The sequence below is a fragment of the Thalassophryne amazonica genome, chromosome 16 (genome assembly GCF_902500255.1).
Source record: "Thalassophryne amazonica chromosome 16, fThaAma1.1, whole genome shotgun sequence".
NCBI classification, from domain to species: Eukaryota; Metazoa; Chordata; class Actinopteri; order Batrachoidiformes; family Batrachoididae; genus Thalassophryne; species Thalassophryne amazonica.
The window spans coordinates 197,172-220,510 of record NC_047118.1 but is presented as its reverse complement, the minus strand read 5'-3'; the positions used below and the strand labels follow the sequence as shown (position 1 = coordinate 220,510).

The 23,339-nt window shown below is 45.9% G+C and overlaps 1 protein-coding gene and 1 long non-coding RNA gene across 2 annotated transcripts in view; one reads left to right on the top strand and one right to left on the bottom strand.

Annotated features, from left to right (window-relative positions):
• Positions 1-22,845, bottom strand: part of LOC117528228 — a 23,121-nt gene extending 276 nt beyond the window's left edge. The window contains exons 1-3 of the long non-coding RNA XR_004565710.1: positions 22,835-22,845; positions 19,781-19,792; positions 1-69 (exon numbers count right to left, since the gene is read on the bottom strand). The exon at positions 1-69 is cut by the window's left edge and continues 276 nt beyond it. This is a non-coding gene — a long non-coding RNA (uncharacterized LOC117528228). The remainder of the gene's footprint in view (positions 70-19,780; positions 19,793-22,834) is intronic.
• Positions 1-23,339, top strand: part of LOC117528226 (amine sulfotransferase-like) — a 52,334-nt gene that overhangs the window by 16,515 nt on the left and 12,480 nt on the right. The window contains exon 3 of the mRNA XM_034190824.1: positions 22,307-22,433. Within this exon, the coding sequence (XP_034046715.1) occupies positions 22,307-22,433 (127 nt within the window). The remainder of the gene's footprint in view (positions 1-22,306; positions 22,434-23,339) is intronic.

Below are 23,339 nucleotides of genomic sequence, written 5' to 3'. Positions count from 1 at the left end.
TGGACAGTACTTTCGCAAGTATTTTATAGTCTGCACATAACAAAGAGACTGGCCTCCAGTTCTTTAAGTCTGTTAAGTCCCCTTTCTTTGGCAAGAGGGCCAAAACTGCTCTGGAGCAGCTGCCGGGAAGCTGGCTCAGCTGCAATTCTGTAGTGAAGACCTTATGCATATCAGGCCCCAACAAAGACCAAAACTTCTTATAAAAATCTGGTGGAAGTCCATCAATCCCCGGGGCCCGCCCAGCGCTGAGCTGCTGCACGGCGATGGTCATCTCCTCCAAAGTAATAGGCAAATCCAGGGCGGCTGCTTCAGACTCCTCCAGCTCAGGAAGACCGTCCAGGATCTGTCACTGACTGTCCATGTCACACTCTCTAACCCCAAACAAATCATTGTAAAAGTTAATAGCCTCCTGTCTCAGGAGTGAAGTGTCGGCCGTGACCTCCCCATTAGCAAGTCTCAAATGCATAAAATCAGTATTTGTCTGGGTTCCTTTCTCTAAATTAAAAAAGTACTTTGTTGGTGCATCAATGTTTGTAATGTTGGTCACCCTGGTCCTCACCAATGCCCTGTTTGCCCTTTCGTTCATAAACTGCCTCAACGCCCCCTTCCTATGGGTCCAAACACTACTACCCCCTGTTCCTCTAACCATTCCATCCCCAAGAGCTGCCACCTCTCTCTCTCCAGCTGCTCCAGACACTCCCTCTCACTTTTGTGAGTATATACAGAAAACTGCTGAACAAACTGTCTAATTTGACTCTTCCCCACCTCCCACCATTTCAAATCCCATCAGATGAGTTTGATGAATGTAAATTCTGTCCAGACAGGCCGCACTCACACTGCCCCCCCCCCCCCCCCCCCCCCCCAGCACGGACCCATGAATACTGCCGGGCCACCGGATGGCGCAGCCTCCACGTATCAACCAAATCATTCTCCCTCAATACACTATCTAGCAACAGAGCCACTCTAGGGTGGGCTCGACTGTGTGTCTCTCAAGAGGGTGTGTCGTACAGTTCCAATCCCCACCCACCACTATCACAGAATCACTATTGTAAGTTCTTAACTGTTGGTTCAGCGTCTGTAGAAGCTGAGCCCTCTGGACGGGTGGGTTGTGTGCATATATGTTAATAAAAACAAAGTGTATATCTCTAATTATACCCTGAACCACCTGCAGTCTCCCTCCCTCCACCTCCAGGTGAGTGGCTCCGCCTAAACCAACCTGGTCTGAAACCATAACAGCTACTCCTGCACTCACATTAGAACTGTGGCTCATGAACAGTGGGCCTGGCCATGCTCCCCTCCAATCATCCTCATTATCTGCAGTACTGTGTGTCTCCTGTAGGAGGATGTTTAAGTTTCATCAGCTCCACTACAGCTGTCCATCTTTTCTGATCTCTGCCTCCATTAATGTTGAGTGTAGCTATTCTAAGGCTCTCCATAGAAAAAGAAAAAAGAGAGAAGAGGCAGAATACAAAAATTAAACACCAGTGTGCACCAACCATTATAGTGCTTCAAAACTTCCCTTCCCCTCTCTTTTTTTTTTACCTGACTCACTAATTTAGACAACCTGTATCTCTTCTTCTGACTCAACTGATCAATGCCCACCTGTTTTTCAATTTTCTTAACTGACTTAATAAAAGCATCAAGATCAGGGAAGAAATCCTGCACATTCACAGTCTTTTTACCATAATTCATGTCCAAAAAGTCATTAATATCTGTAAGTGAATACAAAGGAGGTTCATCAAGCCCCGCCTCCTGGGACAGATCTGACAGCTGAGACAAATTTTCATCCATGTCCTTCTCCTCATCTTCACCCTGTGTGACTCCACTGCCCCCATCTACCTCCCTACAACCTGACTCCTCCCCCTCAGTCTCAGCACCAGGCCCCACCCTCAGGACACTGTTTACAGTTATTCCCTGAATTTGTTGTGTCCCGTGTGACTTGCTCTCTGTTTCCGTGTTAACCTCATTAACCTGAGCCTCACTGGGCATATCTCAATGAAAGGAAAAACAGCCCTTACCTTCTCCCAAAGAGTGATAGCAAAAAGATGGAAAGCTTGTGCTTGTGAGAGATAGAGAGAGAGAGAGAGACAGAGAGAGAGAGAGATAGAGAGATAGCAGCGATATTTCAGACAAAAAATAAACAAGTCCATAGTGAACAACAACCCAAACCCATGAAACCACCTCCCCAACAACCCAAACACACGGTGAACAGTTTCCCTAAGTGGACAAAAAGGACAAACCCCATCAACCCCTGGATCCATGTGCTCCAGATACCCGTTTGTAGCCAGAAGCCCATGTACAATCCTCCACTGGAGGTCCCCGGTGCGTTTGTCGACCAGCGGTTTGTACAGGCTTCACCAGCACCCCACAGGAGACAAAGCGGCACTAAAAAACTCGGACCACTTCGACGCCGCCAACCCTGCCAAAGAGCGCAAGTGTGACACTTTGACACAGGTAAAATAGAGAGCCTTCTTGCCGATACTCTCAAACTCTCCAAAAACAGGTGTCCTGAAAGAGAGGAGAGCCCCTGCATCTCCTGCCATGCCCCCACAGCAGGCGAGGCAGTCAGAGAGGTAAAGAAGGTAAAAATCATGAATCACATCACAAAATTAAATGCAGATATTTGTCTTCTACAAGAAACACATCTATCTAAAGCAGAGGGAAATTTACTGATTGGCCCAATATTTAGTTAGTTTTTCAGCTTCTTATAACAGCAGACAGAGAAGAGCAAGTATATTAGTTCATAGAAGAGTCCAATCTGTAGAGTCCAATCCCAGTCCAATCTGTACATGGAGCGAGTGGAGAAGACAGCCTTGACGTCTTTCACGGGCATCTCTCCCAGTCACTGGTTCAGATATGTTGATGACACATGGGTTAAAATCAAGCAACAGCAAGTTGAGGACTTTACAGAACACATCAACTCGGTGGACGCCAATATCAAGTTCACACGTGAGGATGCCAGAAACAACCATTTAGCCTTCTTGGAATGTGATGTTACGATTGGAGAGAACAGGCAGCTCCAGACAGGGGTTTACAGAAAACCAACTCACATTGACCAATATCTGCTCTTTGGCTCAAACCACCCCCTTGAACACAAGCTCGGGGTGATCAGGACACCTCTACACAGAGCCCTACATGCGCCCACAACTGCAGAGGGAAGGGCTAAAGAACAACAACATGTCCGGAAAGCCCTCACAGTATGTGGGTACCCACGATGGTCCCTGGACAAAGTGCAGAAGTCCCAGAGAACAAAGAGACCAGAGACGGAGACAAGAAGAAGAGGAGTGTCTCTCCCTTATTTAGCAGGAGTAGGGGAAAAACTACAGAGGATCTTCAGACAGCACAAAATCCCAGTTTACTTTAAACCGGTTAACACCTTGAGACAGAAATTAGTTCACCCTAAGGACATGATCCCTAGTTACAAACAGAGCAATGTAGTGTATTCTACCAGATGTCAGGAAAACTGTAACGAACACTACATAGGTGAAATGAAGCAACCTTTACACAAAAGGCTATACCAGTACCACAGAGAGGGCGCCAGTGGACCTCAGTCTGCAGTTCATCTCCACCTTAAAGACACTAACCACACGTTTGAGGACAAGGAAGTTAAAATATTAGCCAGAGAGAAGAAATGGTTTGAGAGAGGGGTCAAGGAGGCATTCTTTCTGAAATGTTTGAAACCCAGCCTTAACCGGGGAGGGGGTCTGAGACACACTTTATCCCCTGTTTACAATGGGGTACTCAGGTCAAAGGAGTTTCAGTCTTTTGTTCATGGTAATGAGTCATTCACGTCATCAAGGGAGCCATCAGAAAGGCATCCATCCCATCATTACAGGGACAGCTGTCCTGTCATTAGGTGTGCTAACTAGAGCACAGTAGTTGCTAATTAAAGCTATTGTTTAGTCACTAGCCTATAGCAGTCTGCCTCTCAGTAGGAGGGGTCTGGTTAGGTTTAAAACTTCAGCTTTTGTTGGCTTCTGTTTTATTCTTCTCTACAAGAGTCAGTCAGAAGTCAGACTTCCAGAGCAAGAATTTTAGGAAACTTCTGCGATTTGAAGCGAAACGTCCTCGCGTCAAGCAACCCAGTCCAGTCGAAGATTCAAGCTGGAAACTATATGCAGTCGCCACAGGAAATTAATCAGATATTTAAGGACTACTATAGTAATCTATATTCATTGGCGAATACACCTAATCCAGTAGATATCCAGTCATTCCTCGACAATCTAAACCTACCTCAGCTATCTAAAGAACACACAGATATATTAGACACACCTCTAACTATCATAGAACTACATGCAGCTTTGAACAAAATGCTGAATGTCAGGGCTCCGGGCCCAGATGGCTTTCCTCCCGAATTCCTGAAACATTTTTGGCAGATACTGGCTACACTATTCTTTAGGACTGTTTCAGAAATCTGGACTAAAGGGCAGATTCCCAATCATATGAATACTGCAGCAATAAAACTTATATTAAAACCAGAAAAAGACCCTACTCTGACTTCAAATTACCACCCGCTGTCATTAATAAATACTGATGTAAAAATCATTGCTAAGGCATTGGCATCTTGCTTAGAAAAAATATTACCATCAATAATACATAACGACTAAACTGGGTTCATTAAGGGTCGACATTCGACCAGTAACATCAGAAGACTTCTCAATCTTACTGACAAATCACAGCGTAGCAATACAAAGGCAATAGTGGTGTCATTGGACTCAGAAAAAGCCTTTGATAAAGTCAGCTGGAGTTTCCTGATTAGAGTCCTCCATAAATTTGGTTTTGGAGAATCATTTATTCCCTGGATCACAACCCTATATAACTCACTAAAGGCCACAGTCACAACTAATGAGATTACCTCTCAAAGTTTCACATCGCAAAGAGGGACTAGACAAGGCTGCCCACTCTCACCACTGCTTTTCGCAATATTTATCGAACCACTTGCGGCTGCAATACGTCAGAATTGTTGGGAAAGTGTAAGTACACGGACCCACAACAGGGGGCGCAAATGAACGGACAATGGAATAGGTCAAATAACACACTTTACTGTTGTGAAAATGCACAACAAGAACAACAGATTACAATAATGGACAAAGTCAAATTCACACAGGTGTCGTGTGGGCAGGCTCGAAGATAGGAGACGCCTCTCCAAAGTAGAACCGGAACCACACGGTTTCCTCCGCCACCAGACCCCGGGAATACTGGAGCCGCCAAGTCCCGAACTCCCAGGTGGCCACTGCCTCCGCGTGTCAGACCTGGTACTGCTGGCGAGGAACAAAGGACAATTAAAGGAGGGCGCGTTCGCACCCAGGAATCCGAACGGCAGGTAAGTTACCTCCACCTCTCGTTGGAAAATACTCTCAGAGCAATGCACAAAAGTCACAAAGATCACTGTTAAACAGTCAGCTGAGCACGTTACCTTCTCGGTAGAAACGATATCTCGGCAAAGAGGTGGAGACGTCGTCCTGCTGATATACTCCTGCCGATCAGATGATTGGTAACAGCTGTTGCAGGTAATGCGTGACAGCTGTCACCCTGGCTGCTCCTGTGAGGCGGCTGCGCCCTCTGGTGCCTGGAGCCCGCACTCCAGACAGGGCGCCCTCTGGTGGTGGGCCAGCAGTACCTCCTCTTCTGGCGGCCCACACAACAAGAATGCTAACATCAAGGGTATCAACTCTGCAATGTCTGACCACAAAATCAATCCATATGCTGATGATATACTATATCTTCAAGAACCCTCAAAATCGCTACAAGAAGTATTTAAATTGATCCCTACGTTCTCACAACTATCAGCTTACTCTATTAATTTGTCAAAATCAATGATACTTCGTTTAACTGAGGATTCATGGAATCCTTCACCCAAAGATCCACACTATACCTTTCCTTCTGGCAATATTAAGTACCTAGGCATAAACATCTCTTCTAAATTAGGAGAGTTGGCCCATTTGAACTTCGCCCCACCCACTGACAAAATCTGTAATGATTTGAAATGATGGAACAACCTCCCCATCTCCCTATTAGGATGAATAGCAACTATCAAAATGAAAATATTACCACAAATGAATTATCTGTTTTCAATGATTCCATTCAAATCCACAGTCAATTGGTTTCAGTCCTTACATTCGGCCATTTCAAAGTTTTACTGGAAAAATAAAAAAGCTAAAATTAGTCTAGCTACTCTTCAGAAAAATAAATCTCAAGGAGGTCTGGAAGCACCAAATTTTCTACGTTACTATCTGGCTAATCAGATGCAATACTTGATCAAATGGATTCATCCTGATCCAGTCCACAGCTCCTGGATTGAATTAGAACAGTTAGAATGTAACAACATCAAACTCTCAGATTTACCCTTTATTACTACATCCATTAAACGCCATAAATGTTTTAAAAATCCGTTGACTTCTTCCACTTTGACTGCCTGGTGGAAAACCTTAGAAATTACAAACTCACCAATGGAAATCTGTACAGATGCTCTTATTTGGCACAATCCAGACTTCAAGATTAATAAAGCAGCTCTTTATATCAGCACATGGGAACAGAAAGGAATCACACACCTTCATCACCTCTTTCATAATAAGTTTGTGCCATTTAATAACTTGATGCAGAGGTTTGGAATTATAGGAGGAAATTTTATTCATTACCATCAAGTAATGCAGTGAGTGCATGCAGTGATGTCAAAACTCCAGACACTTCAGTGCCCACCAGAACCACTCACATTAATGACAGACATCAAGGACCTCCTCCCAATAAAGAAAACCTTGTCTAAGGTATATAAGTTAATATCATGCTTGGACACTGCTTTACATTTACCCAGTTCAAAATGGGGGGGCGCTTCCTCCTCACCTCTGACCCTGACCACTGGCAGCAGATTTGTAAAAACACATTTTCAATGACAAAAAATACCAACTTACAACTCATCCAATACAAAATTCTTCATAGAACACGCATTACACAATATAAGATGTATAAAATGGGCTTCTCAGACTCTGATGTTTGCTCACAGTGTGAACAAAACACCACTGATACCTACCTACTAACCCTAACCCTAACCCTCATATTTTCATGCCCTTTGGCTTTGCTCACCTGTCCAGTGTTTTTGGTCCAAAGTCACTGAAAAAATGTCCTCCACCTTGGGATATAGAATTCCCTTATCTCCTAATTTATGTTTACTTGGAGACACTACAATTATTGAACTACCAACTAAACAGTCTAAAACTATACTTGTAGCACTGACTATTGCCAAAAAAACAATTTTGCTGAATTGGAAAAATAAACAATCAATTTTTATAAGTGCTATCAAAATAAATTAACCATTATGCGGAATTGTACAAAATCATACTATGGCAAAATTCTAAATGATAAACAAAATAACATAAAGGAAACATGGAAAATACTGAATAGTATTTTAAGAAATAAACCCAAATCAAAGAATTACCCATCTTACTTTACTTGTAACAATAAAGATGAATATGACATGAGCCAAGTAGTGAACAATTTTAAGAAATTTTTTGTTAATGTTGGGCCAGATTTTGCAGCTGACTTTCCACATACTACATGGGAAAACCAGCAATTAATTGAGAGAAATCCATATACTATGTTTCTTGGCCCGGTTGATGAGAGAGAAATTATGATGATAGTCAGCACATGTAAAAGTAAAAAGTCAACTGATCACAATGATGTACATATGGCTTTAGTAAAGCAGATAATTCCAGAAATTGTTAAACCATTAGCATATATATTTAATAAATCATTTCAAACAGGAATTGTTCCAAATGGTATGAAAGTGGCAAAGGTGATACCTCTATTTAAATCTGGTGACAAACATCTTTTTACTAACTACAGGCCTGTGTCTTTATTGTCACAATTCTCTAAGATACTGGAAAAACTTTACAATAACAGACTGGATAGATTTATTGAATTTCACAACATGCTTGATGACAGTCAATATGGGTTCAGAGCAAAAAGGTCCACGGCTTTGGCTTTGTGCAATGCAATCAAAGAGATCAATAAACATGTGGACCAAAGGGAATTAGTAATAGGTCTATTTGTTGACTTAAAAAAGGCTTTTGATACAATCAATCATAGCATAATATTTAAAAAGTTGGAACTTTATGGGATTAGAGGAGTGGCTCTGAACTGGATTAAAAGTTATTTACAAAATCGGAAGCAGTTTGTTAAAATCGAGGACTGCGGTTCTACATATCTGGACATTGTTTGTGGGGTTCCCCAGGGCTCTGTGCTGGGACCAAAATTATTTATTTTATATATTAATGATTTATATAAAGTTTCCATTGTGTTTAAAGCAGTTCTCTTTGCTGATGACACAAACCTGTTTTGTTCTGGAGACAGTTTGCAGCAATTATTGTTTGATTTGAGAGTTGAAATGATAAAGCTGAAGAGTTGGTTTGACATGAACAAACTGTCATTAAATTGGTTAAAAACTAAAATGATATTTGGAAATTATAAATTGGATGTACAAATACAGTTAAATATACTTGGGGTAAATATAGATTGTGTCAAGGAAAATAAGTTGTTAGGTGTGATTATTGATGATAAAATTAACTGGAAAGCTCATATTGCTGAAGCTAGAAGGGCTTTTAAATCATGGGTTAAATTTGGCAAACCTAGACATGGTCCTGTGTTTGAACATAAGAAACGGGCAAATGCTCATTTTAAATATGCCTTGCGTTTTATTAAGAGAAATGAAAACCTCTTGAAATCTGAGTCGCTTGCAAGGAAACTTCTGCAGAATAGTCCCACCGAATTCTGGAAAGAAATAAAAACAATGAACAATTTAAAAACATCCTTGCCAACTAATATAGATTGTGCAAATGGTCCTGACGAAATTATTCAATTATGGTGGAATCATTATTATGAATTGTTTAATTGTATTAAAAGTAATTCATTTGTGATGAACAGTATAGATAAACATGAGGAAGTGATTATTTCTACACAAGAAATTAGTGATATTGTTATGAATTTGAGTAATAATAAGTCATGCGGTGTGGATAAAATATCGGCTGAGCATTTAAAATTTGCAAGCAGGAAATTGTTTTCCTTGTTGGCTATCTGTTTCAACGGGTTTTTAATTCATGGTATTTTACCTAATTCTATACTCTCTGTATTCTTAGTGCCTATTGTTAAGGATAAGTGTGGTAAAATAAATAATAAAGATAACTATCGGCCTATTGCTTTAGCCAGTACTGTATCCAAAGTCTTGGAAAGGGCTATACTTAATAGAATGGAGAAGTATTTGGTGACATCTGATAATCAATTTGGTTTTAAGTCAAAACTTGGCACTGATATGTGCATTTTTGCTCTTAAGGAGATTTTAGACTTTTATAATCGGTGCAATACTACTATTTTTATGTGTTTTATTGATGCCTCAAAAGCGTTTGATCATGTAAATCATGATAAATTGTTTTATAAATTGTATAATAGAGGAGTTCTGAAGTATTTATTGAGAATTTTAGTGTATTGGTATGCTCACCAGTCTATGTATGTGAAATGGGGAAATTATGTATCTTCCCCCTTTCATGTGAGGAATGGGGTAAGACAAGGTAGTATTCTTTCACCTTGCCTTTTTAATGTGTATATGGATGATCTATCTAATCTGCTGAATCAGTGTAGGACGGGCTGTGGGGTTGGCCATACAACCATAAACCACCTAATGTACGCTGATGATCTTGTAATTTTCTCCCCGTGTAGTGCTGGGCTGCAGCAGTTGTTGAAGGTTTGCTCACAGTATGGTTTGGATTTTGACATTAAGTATAATGCAAAAAAGAGCAACATCATGATTGTCAGAAGTAAGGAGGACTCGAAATCGTGTTTTCCTGCTTTCTTTCTGTCAGGCAGCATTCTCCAAGTGTGTGATGAAGTAAAATACTTGGGACATTACATAACTGCTGACCTGTCTGATGATAGAGATATGTACAGGCAGCGGTGTATTCAATATGCACAAGCAAATATGCTTGCTCGTAAGTTCTCTATGTGCTCTGTATCTGTTAAAATTTCACTCTTTAAAGCATATTGCACTTCAATGTACACTGCCCATTTGTGGCGGCATTTCAAACAAAGCAGTATGCACAAACTTCAGGTTGCATACAATGATGGCATGAGAATACTGCTTAAGGTGCCGAGATGGAGTAGTGCCAGTCAGATGTTTGTAAATGTTAGTGTTCCAACTTGTGCTGCTGTGCTCAGAAACTTCATGTACAGATGTATGTGCAGATTTACAGATTGTGTAAACAGTATCATTCATATCCTGACCAGTCCTGTACAGAGCTCGGTCAGGTTTTCTTCTAGGCTGTGGAAACATTGGCGTATCAGTTTATATGGCCATGGATGAAATTGGTCTTTTTATTGTTGTTGTTTGTTTTTTGTATGTTCTTTTGTGTTATTATGGACCTTGTGTCTGAAATAAAGTTTGATGATGATGATATTCATCATATTCAAAAGAAAGTTTCTAAAAGTATTGCAATAGGTTCAGGTTCAGGTGACTTTATTTGTACCCATAGGTAGATTTGACTTGCAGCAAACAGAAAACAGAAAAGGGCGTCCATGTTAGTCAAACACAACAATAACAATGAAAACTGTTGTGAAAGTGTAGGAACGGACAATGGATAAACCAAAACAGTAACAATTTAATGTTATGACGTACACAACGGAATACAGACAATAACAGGGTTGGAAATACAGTCAATTATACATTGAGTGACATGTGGGCAGGCTCGAGGATAGGAGACGTCCATCCAGAAACAAGCTGGATCCCACACGGCTTCCACCGCCAACGGATCTGAAGAACACCGGAGCCGCCAAGTCCTGGGTCCCCAGGTGGCCACCGTCTCCAGCTGTCAGACCTGGTACTGCTGGCAGAGAACAGAAACAGTACAGATGAGTGTGAGTACGCACACTCAATAATCCCTCAGTCTGTGTTCCTTAGGGAGGGAGAACCTCCACCTCCAATAACACACTCGTGCAGCTCCTGTTTAACCACTTATCTGGTTGGGGTGTGAGGTGAAGCCGTCGCAATTCACACCAAACGCCAATCCAGCAGAATAAGAAACCACCACAGGAAAACGGCTGCAAAAGAGATCAGACTATTACTCAGTTTAACTTCAGCAGAGAAATTACCTCTATGGTAGCTGATTTCTTGGCGGGGAGGTGGAGTTGCAGTCCGGCCTTTATGGTGATGGTGATGAGTAGTGGATGAGTGACAGCTGGTGCTGATGATGAGTGACAGCTGTCACTCCCGGTCGCTCCGACGCCCTCTCGTGCTTGAAGCCTGCACTTCAAGCAGGGCGCCATCTTGTGGTGGTGGGCCAACAGTACCTCCTCTTCAGCGGCCCACACAACAGGACCCCCCCCCCCCCAACGGGCGCCTCCTGGCTTGTCCGGGTGTCGTTGGTAGAAGTCGGCCAGGAGGGCCGGGTCCAGGATGAAGCTCCTCTTCACCCAGGAGCGTTCTTCAGGTCCATACCCCTCCCAGTCCACCAAGTACTGGAACCCCCGGCCCTTCCGATGGACATCCAGGAGCCGGCTTGGACCGTGCGCCGGCTCCCCGTCGATGATCCGGGCAGGACGCGGCACCAGTCCAGGGGCACAGAGTGGAGAGGTATGGCAGGGCTTGAGTCATGACACGTGAAAGACGGGATGAATCCGCAATGAAGCTGGCAGCTTCAGCTTCACTGAGGCTGGACTGAGGACTTTGAGGATGGTGAAAGGTCCTATGAACCTGTCCTTGAGCTTTTGGGATTCCACTTGCAGGGGCATGTCCTTTGTGGATAGCCAAACCGCCTGCCCGGGCTGATATGTAGGGGCTGGTGCACACCGGCGGTCTGCATGGACCTTGGCCCTCGTCCGGGCTTTGAGCAGGGCAGAGCGGGCGTACGCCACACCCGACGGCACCTCCTCAGATGGGCCTGGACCGAGGGCACCCCGACCTCTCCCTCTACTAGCGGGAACAATGGGGGCTGGTACCCCAAACACACCTCAAATGGGGAGAGGCCGGTAGCAGATGATACTTGGCTATTGTGAGCGTACTCGATCCAGGCCAGATGGTTGCTCCAGGCCATCGGGTGCGCGGAGGTCACGCAGCGGAGGGCCTGCTCCAAATCCTGGTTCGCCCGCTCTGCCTGTCCGTTCGTCATAGTTCCTTTCAGCCGGGGTCAACCTGCGGGAAAAGTAGGCACATGGGTGGAGAACCTTGTCGGACTCCTCGCTCTGGGATAGCACGGCTCCTATCCCTGAGTCAGAGGCGTCCACTTCAACTATAAACTAGCGTTTTGGATCAGGCTGCACCAGAACTGATGCAGTCGAGAACCAGCGTTTCAACTCCCTAAACGCAGCTTCGCACCAATCCGACCAGGTGAAGAGGACTTTAGTGGAAGTCAGGGCTGTCAGGGGGCTAACTACCTGACTGTAGCCCTTGATGAACCTCCGGTAAAAATTTGCAAAACCGAGGAACTGTTGCAGTTTCCTACGGTTTGTTGGTTGGGGCCAGTCTCTCACCGCCGCAACCTTGGCCGGATCAGGGGCGACGGAGTTGGGGGAGATTATGAACCCCAGGAAGGACAAAGAAGAGCGGTGGAACGCACACTTCTCGCACTTCACGAATAGCCGGTTCTCCAACAACCGCTGCAGGACCTGACATACATGCTTGACATGGGACTCAGGATCCGGGGAAAAGATGAGTATATCGTCCAGATATACGAAGACAAACCGATGCAGGAAGTCCCGCAAGACATCATTAACCAACGCTTGGAACGTCGCGGGCGCATTGGTGAGGCCGAACGGCATGACCAGGTACTCAAAATGACCTAATGGGGTGTTGAATGCCGTTTTCCACTCGTCTCCCTCCCGGATCTGAACCAGGTGATAAGCATTCCTAAGATCCAGTTTAGTGAAAATTTGGGCTCCATGCAAAGGCGTGAATACTGAATCCAACAGAGGTAACGGGTATCGGTTGCGAACCGTGATCTCGTTCAGTCCTCTGTAGTCAATGCATGGACGGAGTCCGCCGTCTTTTTTGCCCACAAAAAAGAAACCAGCACCCATTGGGGAGGTGGAGTTCAGGATCAACCCGGCAGCTAACGAGTCCCGGATGTAGGTCTCCATTGATTCGCGTTCCAGACGTGAGAGGTTGTACAGCCTGCTGGACGGGTACTCAGTGCCCGGTATCAAATCAATGGCACAATCGTACGGACGGTGCGGGGGCAGTGTGAGTGCCAGATCTTTGCTGAAGACGTCAGCAAGGTCATGGTACTCGGCTGGCACCGCCGCCAGATTGGAGGGGACTAAAACCTCCTCCTTAGCTGTCACACCGGGTGGAACCGAGGATCCTAAACACTCCTGGTGGCAGGTTTCGCTCCACTGCATCACAACCCCAGACGGCCAATCAATCCGGAGATTGTGTTTTAACACCCATGGAAAACCCAAAATCACTCGGGAGGTAGAAGGTGTTACATAAAACACAATCTCCTCCCTGTGATTTCCAGACACAACCAATGTCACTGGCTGTGTCTGGTGTGTGATTAGTGGAAGAAGGGTGCCATCTAGTGCCCGTACCGACAATGGTGACGGTAAGGCCACTAGAGGGAGCCCAACCTCCTTTGCCCATCTGCTATCCAGCAGATTCCCCTCCGACCCCGTGTCCACCAGTGCTGGGGCGTGAAGGGTTAGATCTCCACTCAGGATCGTAACTGGGATGCGTGCAGATCGTCGGGGTTTACCCGCGTGAGTGTTATGACCCACCCTTAGCCCAGTCTCTAAGGACGAGTGCTGCTGTTTTGACCGTTTGGGGCGTGTGCTCGGTTGAGCTGCAGTGAAAACACTCCCCACGGACCAACCTCCTTTGTCTCTGATCAGATGTTTTGGCCCTGCTCGTTTCCCTAACAACGGCAGCAGGGGGAGCTGTCGTCACATGGAGTGCCCTGGCTGTGGAGCGTGGGGAAGACGGCTCCCTTTCGGACCCGGGAGGAAGAGGGACGGCTGGTGCCTGACCACGCCCTTCGTCTCGCTCCCGTCGGTGTTCTGTTACTCGGTTGTCTAACCGTATTACCAGGTCGATAAGCCCGTCTAAATCCCGCGGCTCGTCCTTCGCCACCAGGTGCTCCTTAAGGACCAGAGACAGTCCCTTTACGAAGGCGGCGCAGAGCTCAACAGCATTCCAGCCGGCTCACGCTGCCGCGATGCGGAAGTCGACTGCATACTTCGCTGCGCTCCGACACCCCTGTCTTATCAACAGCAGCACGCTTGAAGCGGTCTCGCCTCTATGAGGGTGTTCGAACACCTGTCTGAACTCCCTCACAAACCCAGTATATGTCGTTAGGAGCCGTGAATTCTGCTCCCAGAGTGCTGTAGCCCAGGCGCATGCCTCTCCTCGAAGCAGATTTATAACGTAAGCCACCCGGCTAGCGTCTGACGCGTACATGACGGGACGCTGTGAAAAGACGAGCGAACACTGCAGTAAGAAGTCTGCGCACGTCTCGACACAACCTCCGTACGGCTCCGGAGGGCTTATGTATGCTTCAGGGGATGGAGGGGGGGTTCGTTGAACGGCCACTGGAATGTCTGTATCTGGCATTCGGTCAGCAGGAGGAGGTGCTGCAACAGCACCCTGTGCGCGCGCTTCCACCTGGGCGGTGAGAGCCTCCATCCTCCGATTGAGAATAACGTTCTGCTCGGTTACCAAGTCCAACCGAGCAGTGAAAGTGGTTAAGATGTGCTGCAGCTCACCTAACACGCCTCCTGCTGGCGCCTGTGCACCTCGCTCTTCTATTGGCTGTTCAAGCGATGGTTGACGCCCCTTGGGATCCATGATGCTAGCCGAGAAATCCTGTTGTGAAAGTGTAGGAACACGGACCCACAACAGGGGGCGTAAATGAACGGGCAATGGATAAGCCAAAACAGTAACAATTTAATGTTATGATGTGCACAACGGAATACAGACAATAACAGGTTTGGAAATGCAGTCAATTATACATTGAGTGACGTGTGGGCAGGCTCGAGGATAGGAGACGTCCGTCCAGAAACAAGCCGGATCCCACACGGCTTCCACCGCCAACGGATCTGAAGAACACTGGAGCCGCCAAGTCGTGGGCCCCCAGGTGGCCACCGTCTCCAGCTGTCAGACCTGGTACTGCTGGCAGAGAACAGAAACAGTACAGATGAGTGTGAGTACGCGCACTCAATAATCCCTCAGTCTGTGTTCCTTAGGGAGGGAGAACCTCCACCTCCAATAACACACTCGTGCAGCTCCTGTGTAACCACTTATCTGGTTGGGGTGTGAGGCGAAGCCATCGCAATTCACACCAAACGCCAATCCAGCAGACAAGGAAACCACCACAGGAAAACAGCTGCAAAAGAGATCAGACTATTACTCAGTTTAACTTCAGCAGAGAAATTATCTCTATGGTATCTGATTTCTCGGCGGGGAGGTGGAGTTGCAGTCCGGCCTTTATGGTGATGGTGATGAGTAGTGGATGAGTGACAACTGGTGCTGATGATGAGTGACAGCTGTCACTCCCGGTCGCTCCGACGCCCTCTCGTGCTTGAAGCCCGCACTTCAAGCAGGGCGCCATCTTGTGGTGGTGGGCCAGCAGTACCTCCTCTTCAGCGGCCCACACAACAGAAAACACTAAAAACACTAACAAAGAACAGATGCAAAACAAAATGTAACACAAACACCACTGGGGACTCACAAGCTTACTAAACCACTAAAAAAGAAGCATTTGGAAAAACCATTAAAAGATGGCCAGCATAAAACTGATGTGCAAAGGGGAAATATATAAATATGTGCAAAACCTACTAAGATTTGTTCAAATGCACAATTGCCGCTGGGACAAAACTACTTCTGTAGCATTTTGTCCTACACTTTGGGACTTTAAAGCTACGGCCAGAAGGTAGGAGCTGAAATTCATTAGCCAGGGGGTGAGAGTCATCAACTGTGATGCAGCTGGCTGTCCGCTGTAATTGTTTGGTGTACAGGGACTCTAAACTCAGCTGCGACTCACCAATCAGCCGACTGGACCATTTAATAATCTGACCCAGTCTGTTCCTGTCCTTCAGCGTCAGACTGCCAAACCATGCCACCAAAAGAAAAAGATGAAACAGATTCAATAAAAGCACGATAAAATAGTGTTAACATGATTCGGCCAATGTGGAAGTAGGACAGCTTCCTGAGGCAGAACAAGCGCTGGTGCCCCTTCCTGCACGCCACCTCACAGTTTGCCTCAAACTTCAGCAAATTATCAATGATAGTCCCAAGGTATTTATAAGTTTGCACAATTTCAACTTGTTGACCATTAATTATTGTGTTGTCAGGTATGCTACCATGCTTCCTGAAATCAATGACCATATCTTTAGTTTTTGATGTATTTATCTGAAGATATGAGTCCTCACACCATTTAACAAAATGATCAACTACAGGGCCGTGGCTGCTCTCATTGTCCCGCAGCAGACTGACAATCACTGTGTTATCCGCGTATTTTAAAATGAATCTGTTTTTGAAATACTATATTATTATTGTATTAACCACTGGTCAAACCTCCTCTCTGAATATATATCAATGGAAAGAATATCTGCTTTATTAAGAAACCAATTACCACAATATTGAATAAGGCAAAGTATATTCTAGATGGTAAATCACTACATACTTTGTATTGTGCATTGATTGCACCTTATTTGACATACTGTGTGGAAGTTTGGGGTAATAACTATGAAACTACATTACAATCATTATTCATCCTTCCAAAAAGAGCATTAAGAATAATTCATAATTCAGGGTTTCGGGATCATACCAATCCGTTGTTTATTAAATCAAAGATATTAAAACTTTATGATATGATTTCATTTAAGAATGTTCAGTTGATGCATAAAGCAAGAAATAAACAATTACCTCTCAGAATTCAAGAATATTTTACGCTGAGAGAAGGAATAGGGGTATGTTTTATTTTAAAATTGCAGGTGCTAGGACGACTAGGAGGTGCTTTTGTGTTTGCATTTGTGGCCCAAAAAAATTGAATAATTTACCAGAAAAACTTAAGCAATGTCCAGATATTAACCGGTTCAAACATTTATTCAAACAAATGGGGGGGGGGGGGGGGGGTTGCTCTCCGGTGCTGCCCGGTGGCTCTGCGGGCTTCTGGGGGGGGTCGGGTGCCGGCCCGCGCTCCCTTCTGGCTCCTCCCTTTCGGGGCACGGGTGTGCCCCTGACCTGAGGGGGGCTGAGCCGCGGCCAGTCTGCCTGTGGGGGGCCGTGGTGCAGCGGCGCCAGGCTTCTGGTCCTATTGGGGGGGTGGAGTGGCAGTGGGTGGGGGATAACTGGATGGCCATTGTTCCTACCCACCTTGGGCCTGTCCATTGGTGGGCTGGGGTCTGGTGCCTGGGGGAGGGCTCTCCCCGTGGGGCATGGGAGTCTGGCATGGGGGGGCGGACGGCTGCTGTGGGATTGGGGGCCACAGTTTCCGTGGGATGGGGTGTTGCCTCATTCTCGTTTAGGCGGTTCCTGACCTTGGGCTTGGTTCTGGGGTGGGATCCGGGGTGGGGGTGGTTTGGGGGCTAGAGGAGTCTGGGGGGGTCCTACGGGCTGCTTGGGTGGGGTCTCGGGGGGCCTAGTGTGCCTCCTGGCCCGGGGGTGGGTCTCGCCTCTTTTCTAAGGGCCGGGCCCCGCCCGCCTGCCTGCCTGCACTCTGGGTTCAGTTGCGGTGGCTCCTTTGCCCCCCTTCCCCGCTGCCGCTCGCTACTCTCTCCGGTGACATGGGCGGGGTGGTGCGGTTCTGGGCCCCTCCCTTGGTGGGCCCTGCCGGTGCCCTGCGTGCTTCCCTCATGTGTGGGGTTACTTCCTGTGCCTTCGTTGGGGGGGCGGTGTCGGGGGTGCATTCTGGCACCGTTGGGCCACTCCCTTGTTGGTCTGTCATGCTGCCCTGGTGGCTCTGGTGGCTGCCCTTCCTGGCCACTGTGCCCCCCGTTTCCCTTTTTTGCCTGGTTCCTCCTGGGACCCTGTGTCTTGGGCTCTTTTCCGTTGTCACTTGCGGTCGGCCGTATGGCTTCCGATGTGCAGGAGTGGTCCATGTCTTATGGTAGGGTTCTGTAATTTTATCTTGGCCCAACACACCAGCCCCAGTAGTGATCAGATATATAGCTGTGATCTGGGTCTCTGTGTGTGGCTGGTCACGTGTTCGTGGCCGACACCACAATTCGGTTTTGGGTGCTCTCAAGGGGATCAAGACTCTGGTGTCCTAGATTAGGGAATGAATGCTCACTGTCACTGCTTGTTCATGTGTGGCGGTTTGTTCTGGCATGTTTTATGTTGGGGCACCGTCTCCTCTGTGTCTCACTTCACAGTTATTGCTTTCACCACTTGTCTTTCATTTTTGTCTGTCTTCATGTTGTTTTGGTGGTCGGTCCCTCCTGATAGAAGTTGTCAGTCGGCTTTGAGTAGGATCTTGTAGGGTGATTGGAAAGGGCGGATGGGGGTCACACATGCACACCACATTTAAAAAACCAGCCAGTGAGGAAACCTACTGCAAATGTGGGTCCTCACCAACCCGATCCAGTGACATATCTACAGTGCAGTTGAAGTCACCCCCAATCCAGGATCCTGCTGAACTAAAATGTTCCTCACCCATTTGAATAACCCCACCCGCTCCGAGCCCTCATTGTGTGCATAAATATTTGTGAACACCATGGTCAACCCCTTGACCTGAGCCCTGACCAACAGCACCCGACCCTGAACAATCTCAGTGGTGGATAAAAAAGTCACGTCGAGGAGAAAACAAAACCACCACTCCAGCACTGATGTTGGAGCCATGACTTTGATAAAACTGTAATCTCCACCACCAAGCCCAGTCCACTTCATTATCTATGTCAGAGTGAATCTCCTGCAGGAACAACCGCTGTAACCCCTTTTGTTCAAAGAGCTCAGAGACCAAAGCCCTCCTCCGGCCGTCCCTGCCACCATTCATGTTCAAAGAGCCCACCTTCAGATGCTGCATATGGACTGAGTAGAGAGAGAACAGAGAGAAAGACAGATAGAGTATGAGTGTGTCTCACCGGGTGTTCTATCCTCTCTATCTGGTGGATTTACCACCAACGAGCTTCCTCAACACTTTAACAGATTTAACAAATTTCTCTGTGTCGGGAAAATAATCCGCAACTTTCACTGATTTACCAAATGAATCATCCAGGAAGCTGTTGATGTCCTGCAGTGTGTACAGATCACTGCTCTGACAGAAGGAACCGGTGGTGGACATGCTGGAGTCTGAATCATAATCCATGTTGCCATCATTAATACTTTGACTCCATGGGGGTTTGGGGTCCACTGGGCCCGGTGTCTCCCATCAGCCTGTTCACCCCGTCCAGTGATGAACAAAGACTCACCCACAGCAGAAACATTAGCGTCGACCACAGAAGGAGAGACAGAAACATCAACCGGACGGACCTCAGAATCATCAATCACCGCAGCTTCAGTCAACCCAGAATGTTCATTGGTCAGCTGATCAGCAGTTACACTGACAGCTTCAGTCTCAGAGACACCCTGCTGCAGAGAAACGGCCTCCTCCTGCACGCTGAGCCCCTCTCCTGGACCAGACACCATCACCGGGGCTCCGAGCCCCGAGGCTGAAGGCCCGGGAACCGGACCTGGGGCTGCCGATACCGACACTCCAGACACATCGCGTTTGTGTGGACACGCGAGACGTTTGTGACCGACGTCCCCACATTGAAAACACTTCATGCTTCCTGAACTGGCATAAACCATATAAAAAGAGTCTTCATGTTTGACTCGGAAGGACACCTCCAGAGTCTGAGTCGGACAGTTCAGGAACATGAACACCTGATGATGGAAGGACTGAACGTGGCAAAGTTTCTCGCTCTTACAGCCCAGTCCGATCGTCTTAAAACTGCTGGCAAACTTCTCGAACCTCTGCAGCTCCCGACTGAGAGCCTTGTTTGAAACAAACGGAGGAACCCCGGAAATAATGATTTTAGTGGATGGAGCATAGAGAGGAGAAGCCTGCAGGTAAGAATCATTCAGATAAACCCCACTTTCGACAAGCTGAGCAGAGAAATGCTCCTCCGACAGAAAAACCACACGGCTCTGTTCATCCTGGACGCAAACATTAAGTTCTCATGTCTGACCTGCTCGCCCACAGCCAGGAGGACATCCTCCACAGACACAGCCAGGTCAGGGACCACCCTCACCCCGTGACGGAGCGAGAGGGCTGGCGGCGACCCAGACACCATCCGCGCCAAAACCCGCCACAAAAAAACACACAAAACCACATGCAAACCAATCAAAACAATAAAAAACAACCAACAAACAAACTGAAAATTAACAAAAATGCTGAAAAGGAAGAAAAAAAACACCACCTCACCTGAACTGCATCACACTCTCACCTGTGACCCTCACTCGCGCCCAATCTCCCAGCATGCATGAGAGAGAGAGAGAGCTGTTTCTGTTCTGTTTCTAGATTTATGAGTTGAGGTTCGATTCCCTGTTCTGAACACACACACGTCCATCAGTTATATCAGCTGCTTTGAGCACACAGAGGCGCTGCGGCTGTGTGATCATGCCCTCCAGCTGATTGACTCTGGATGCACGTACTCAATTTTTGGATGTGTACAGTAACGCCATGTTGCGCAGACCTGCTTAAAACTACATATTTTCTCTGTCCAGTGCTCTACGCCAAAAAAATGAAACATGATTAATTTCTTCTGTCCTACACATGTAGCCCTCAACATACTGCTACGTAGGGAGAAAAGAACTTGGTGTCGAGCTGCTAAAAGTGAGCGTAGAGCTGCTCACCTCAGTGTAGACGGTACGCCAAAATACGCAGCTTTACGTTTGAGCCAGTGTGAAGTGGGGTTTTACGTGTAGAAAGTTCTCCAGTTTCCCTAAATCTTCTGATTATATTATGGACTGTAGATGATGGAATCCCTAAATTCCTTGCAACTGAACATCTTTGTTTGTGTACTATTAAAACAGTTAAACCTGCTCCTGTTTTTAATGAGTATAATCAGAATCTAATTTATTGCCAAGTAAGTTCTCACATACAAGAAATTTGATGAGCTGTCATTTGTGCATAAAGACCAATAAAAAGAAAAACAAACATACTTCTGTAAGAAGTAAAGGAGTCAAATAGACACATGGGCAAAGTAAAGTTTACTGTCAGCACTAACTTTCTTTCCTTATGCAGTTTATGCAGCCAGCAGTGTTCTTTTCTTTTCTGTCTATTCATGAATTTGAAATATTGATGAGTTAGAAACCACGTCTTCACCACCTGTTCCTCAAATACAGACTGACTGAGAACTCCCAGCACGTGCACAAAAAGATTACGAAACAACCTTTTCCTCAAAACTGTGGATGGCTGCAGAAAATCACAACACCAGCACTCAGTGCAATGACAGACTCGGTGCAGTGACGGCTGTGCCTCTTATTCAAACATACAGTGTTAGGGGTATGACTGTATATGTGGTCATGGGTAATCTGCATGTCTTAAAATGTGGGAGGAAACCCACACAAACACGGGGAGAACATGCAGACTCCACACAGAAAGGCTACAGGTGGGAATCAATCCCATGACCTTCTTGGTTTGGGAGAAATGTGGGTTTGCATGTGTAGCAGGATGAGGTGATTAGTTCAGGTGACTTTCAGCTGGAGTCTGGTTTCAGCCCATCACTGCAGGAGAAGGCTCGCATTGTATAAGCTGAAATTAATCTAATCTTGGAATAAATCTCATTTATTAGTTTGAGTTTTTGCTTTCACTACCTTAATTTGATGATCTGTTAAATAGTTCACGATTTATGAGACAGATGCAGCCAGATTAAGTATTAAATAAAAGACATGAATAACTCAATCATCTTGATGTATCATTTTTATGCCCCACATGGTGCTTGCGCCGCAAGGTGGGGCATATAGTATCCGGGTTGTCTGTCTGTCCGACCGTCCGTCCAGCCGCAATTCGTTCGCCACAACGTAGCTCGGCACCTATTGCTCGCAAAAACTTCATATTTGGTGGGTACATGCCTTGGAGGAGTACTACTTGTTTGAAGGCTAATGACTTTTTATGGTCATTGTTGGCCACATCCTCTAAGTAAATATAATGTCAATCTTCAATTTTTCCACTGTGTATCCCAGATTAGATCAAACACATGAGGGTTCAACCAAATACCTACCCCACAGATGTACATATTACTGCACTTTACATGGAAAATAGTACTGCGCACAGGGCATTTTGTGATGAATGTCTCCAGTTTTGTTTTCACTGACTGAAATTATTGATCAGGTATTTTTCCCTCTATCCCTCAGATGATCTATGTGATGCGAAACCCAAAGGACAACATTGTTTCTTTCTACCACTTTAGCAAGGTCATGGCTGAACTGGAAACTTCTGGGAGCTTTGAAGATTTTCTGGAGGAGTATCTGTCAGGAAAAGGTGAGACAGTTCTGGCTGAAAGTCATAATGATAAAGAGACTATTCGGCCTTCAAGTGAGAAAAACATCTCCATTTTTTAACCCCATGTCTGTACATATTGTATCACTCTAGTAAGAGTCACAGCTGCCCCGTTTCCCTGTGAAAAAGGAGTGTGGCATGTTAAAACACCAAGAAACAAAGCATGACAAAGACAGTGAGATGTGACAATAAAGACGGTTCATGCACCAACAAGGACACTAACAGAGAAAATTAAATAATCAAACACAGAAACATAAAGATTTTCCTTAATCGACGATGTTTAGAGAATGACGGTGGAGATCGTAGAAATATACAGAATTTTATTGTATGAGATATATAAACGGTACATTGAAAAGATGACTTACGTGAAGGTAAACATACACACTTCTGAACTTGTCACTGCTTAACTGGCAACAAACCTCTGAAAACAGGCTTAGTTTCCAGTTCAGTCAGGTATGTAGAGGCTCTATGATGCTCCTCCGATTGGGAACTTAAAATTCCTGCTGAATATTTTGGGGAGCAGGTGATCCGATGGGGCCATGTTCAGAGGCGGATCATCCCACCTTCAGTAACTTAAAGTCCTACCACATATATGTTTCATGCGCTCACTAAACCAGCTGACTGTAATTTGTTAAACTCTTCGGGCAGGTAGATGAGCTCACCTGTTTTAGGAAACAAATCATGGGGTTTATACTCACTGAACCCGGGGTTAAAGCCCCCCCACACTCAATTATGCCTGTTTGTCAGACACGTCACATGTTGGACATGCATGGAATGTTTGCTGATGTGTCCCACAGTAACAAAACATCCACTAACTGATAAAACCTCGGCGTAAAAGCAAAACAGCATTACACAAGACAGCATCAGTTATCTCAGCTCTCCGAACGA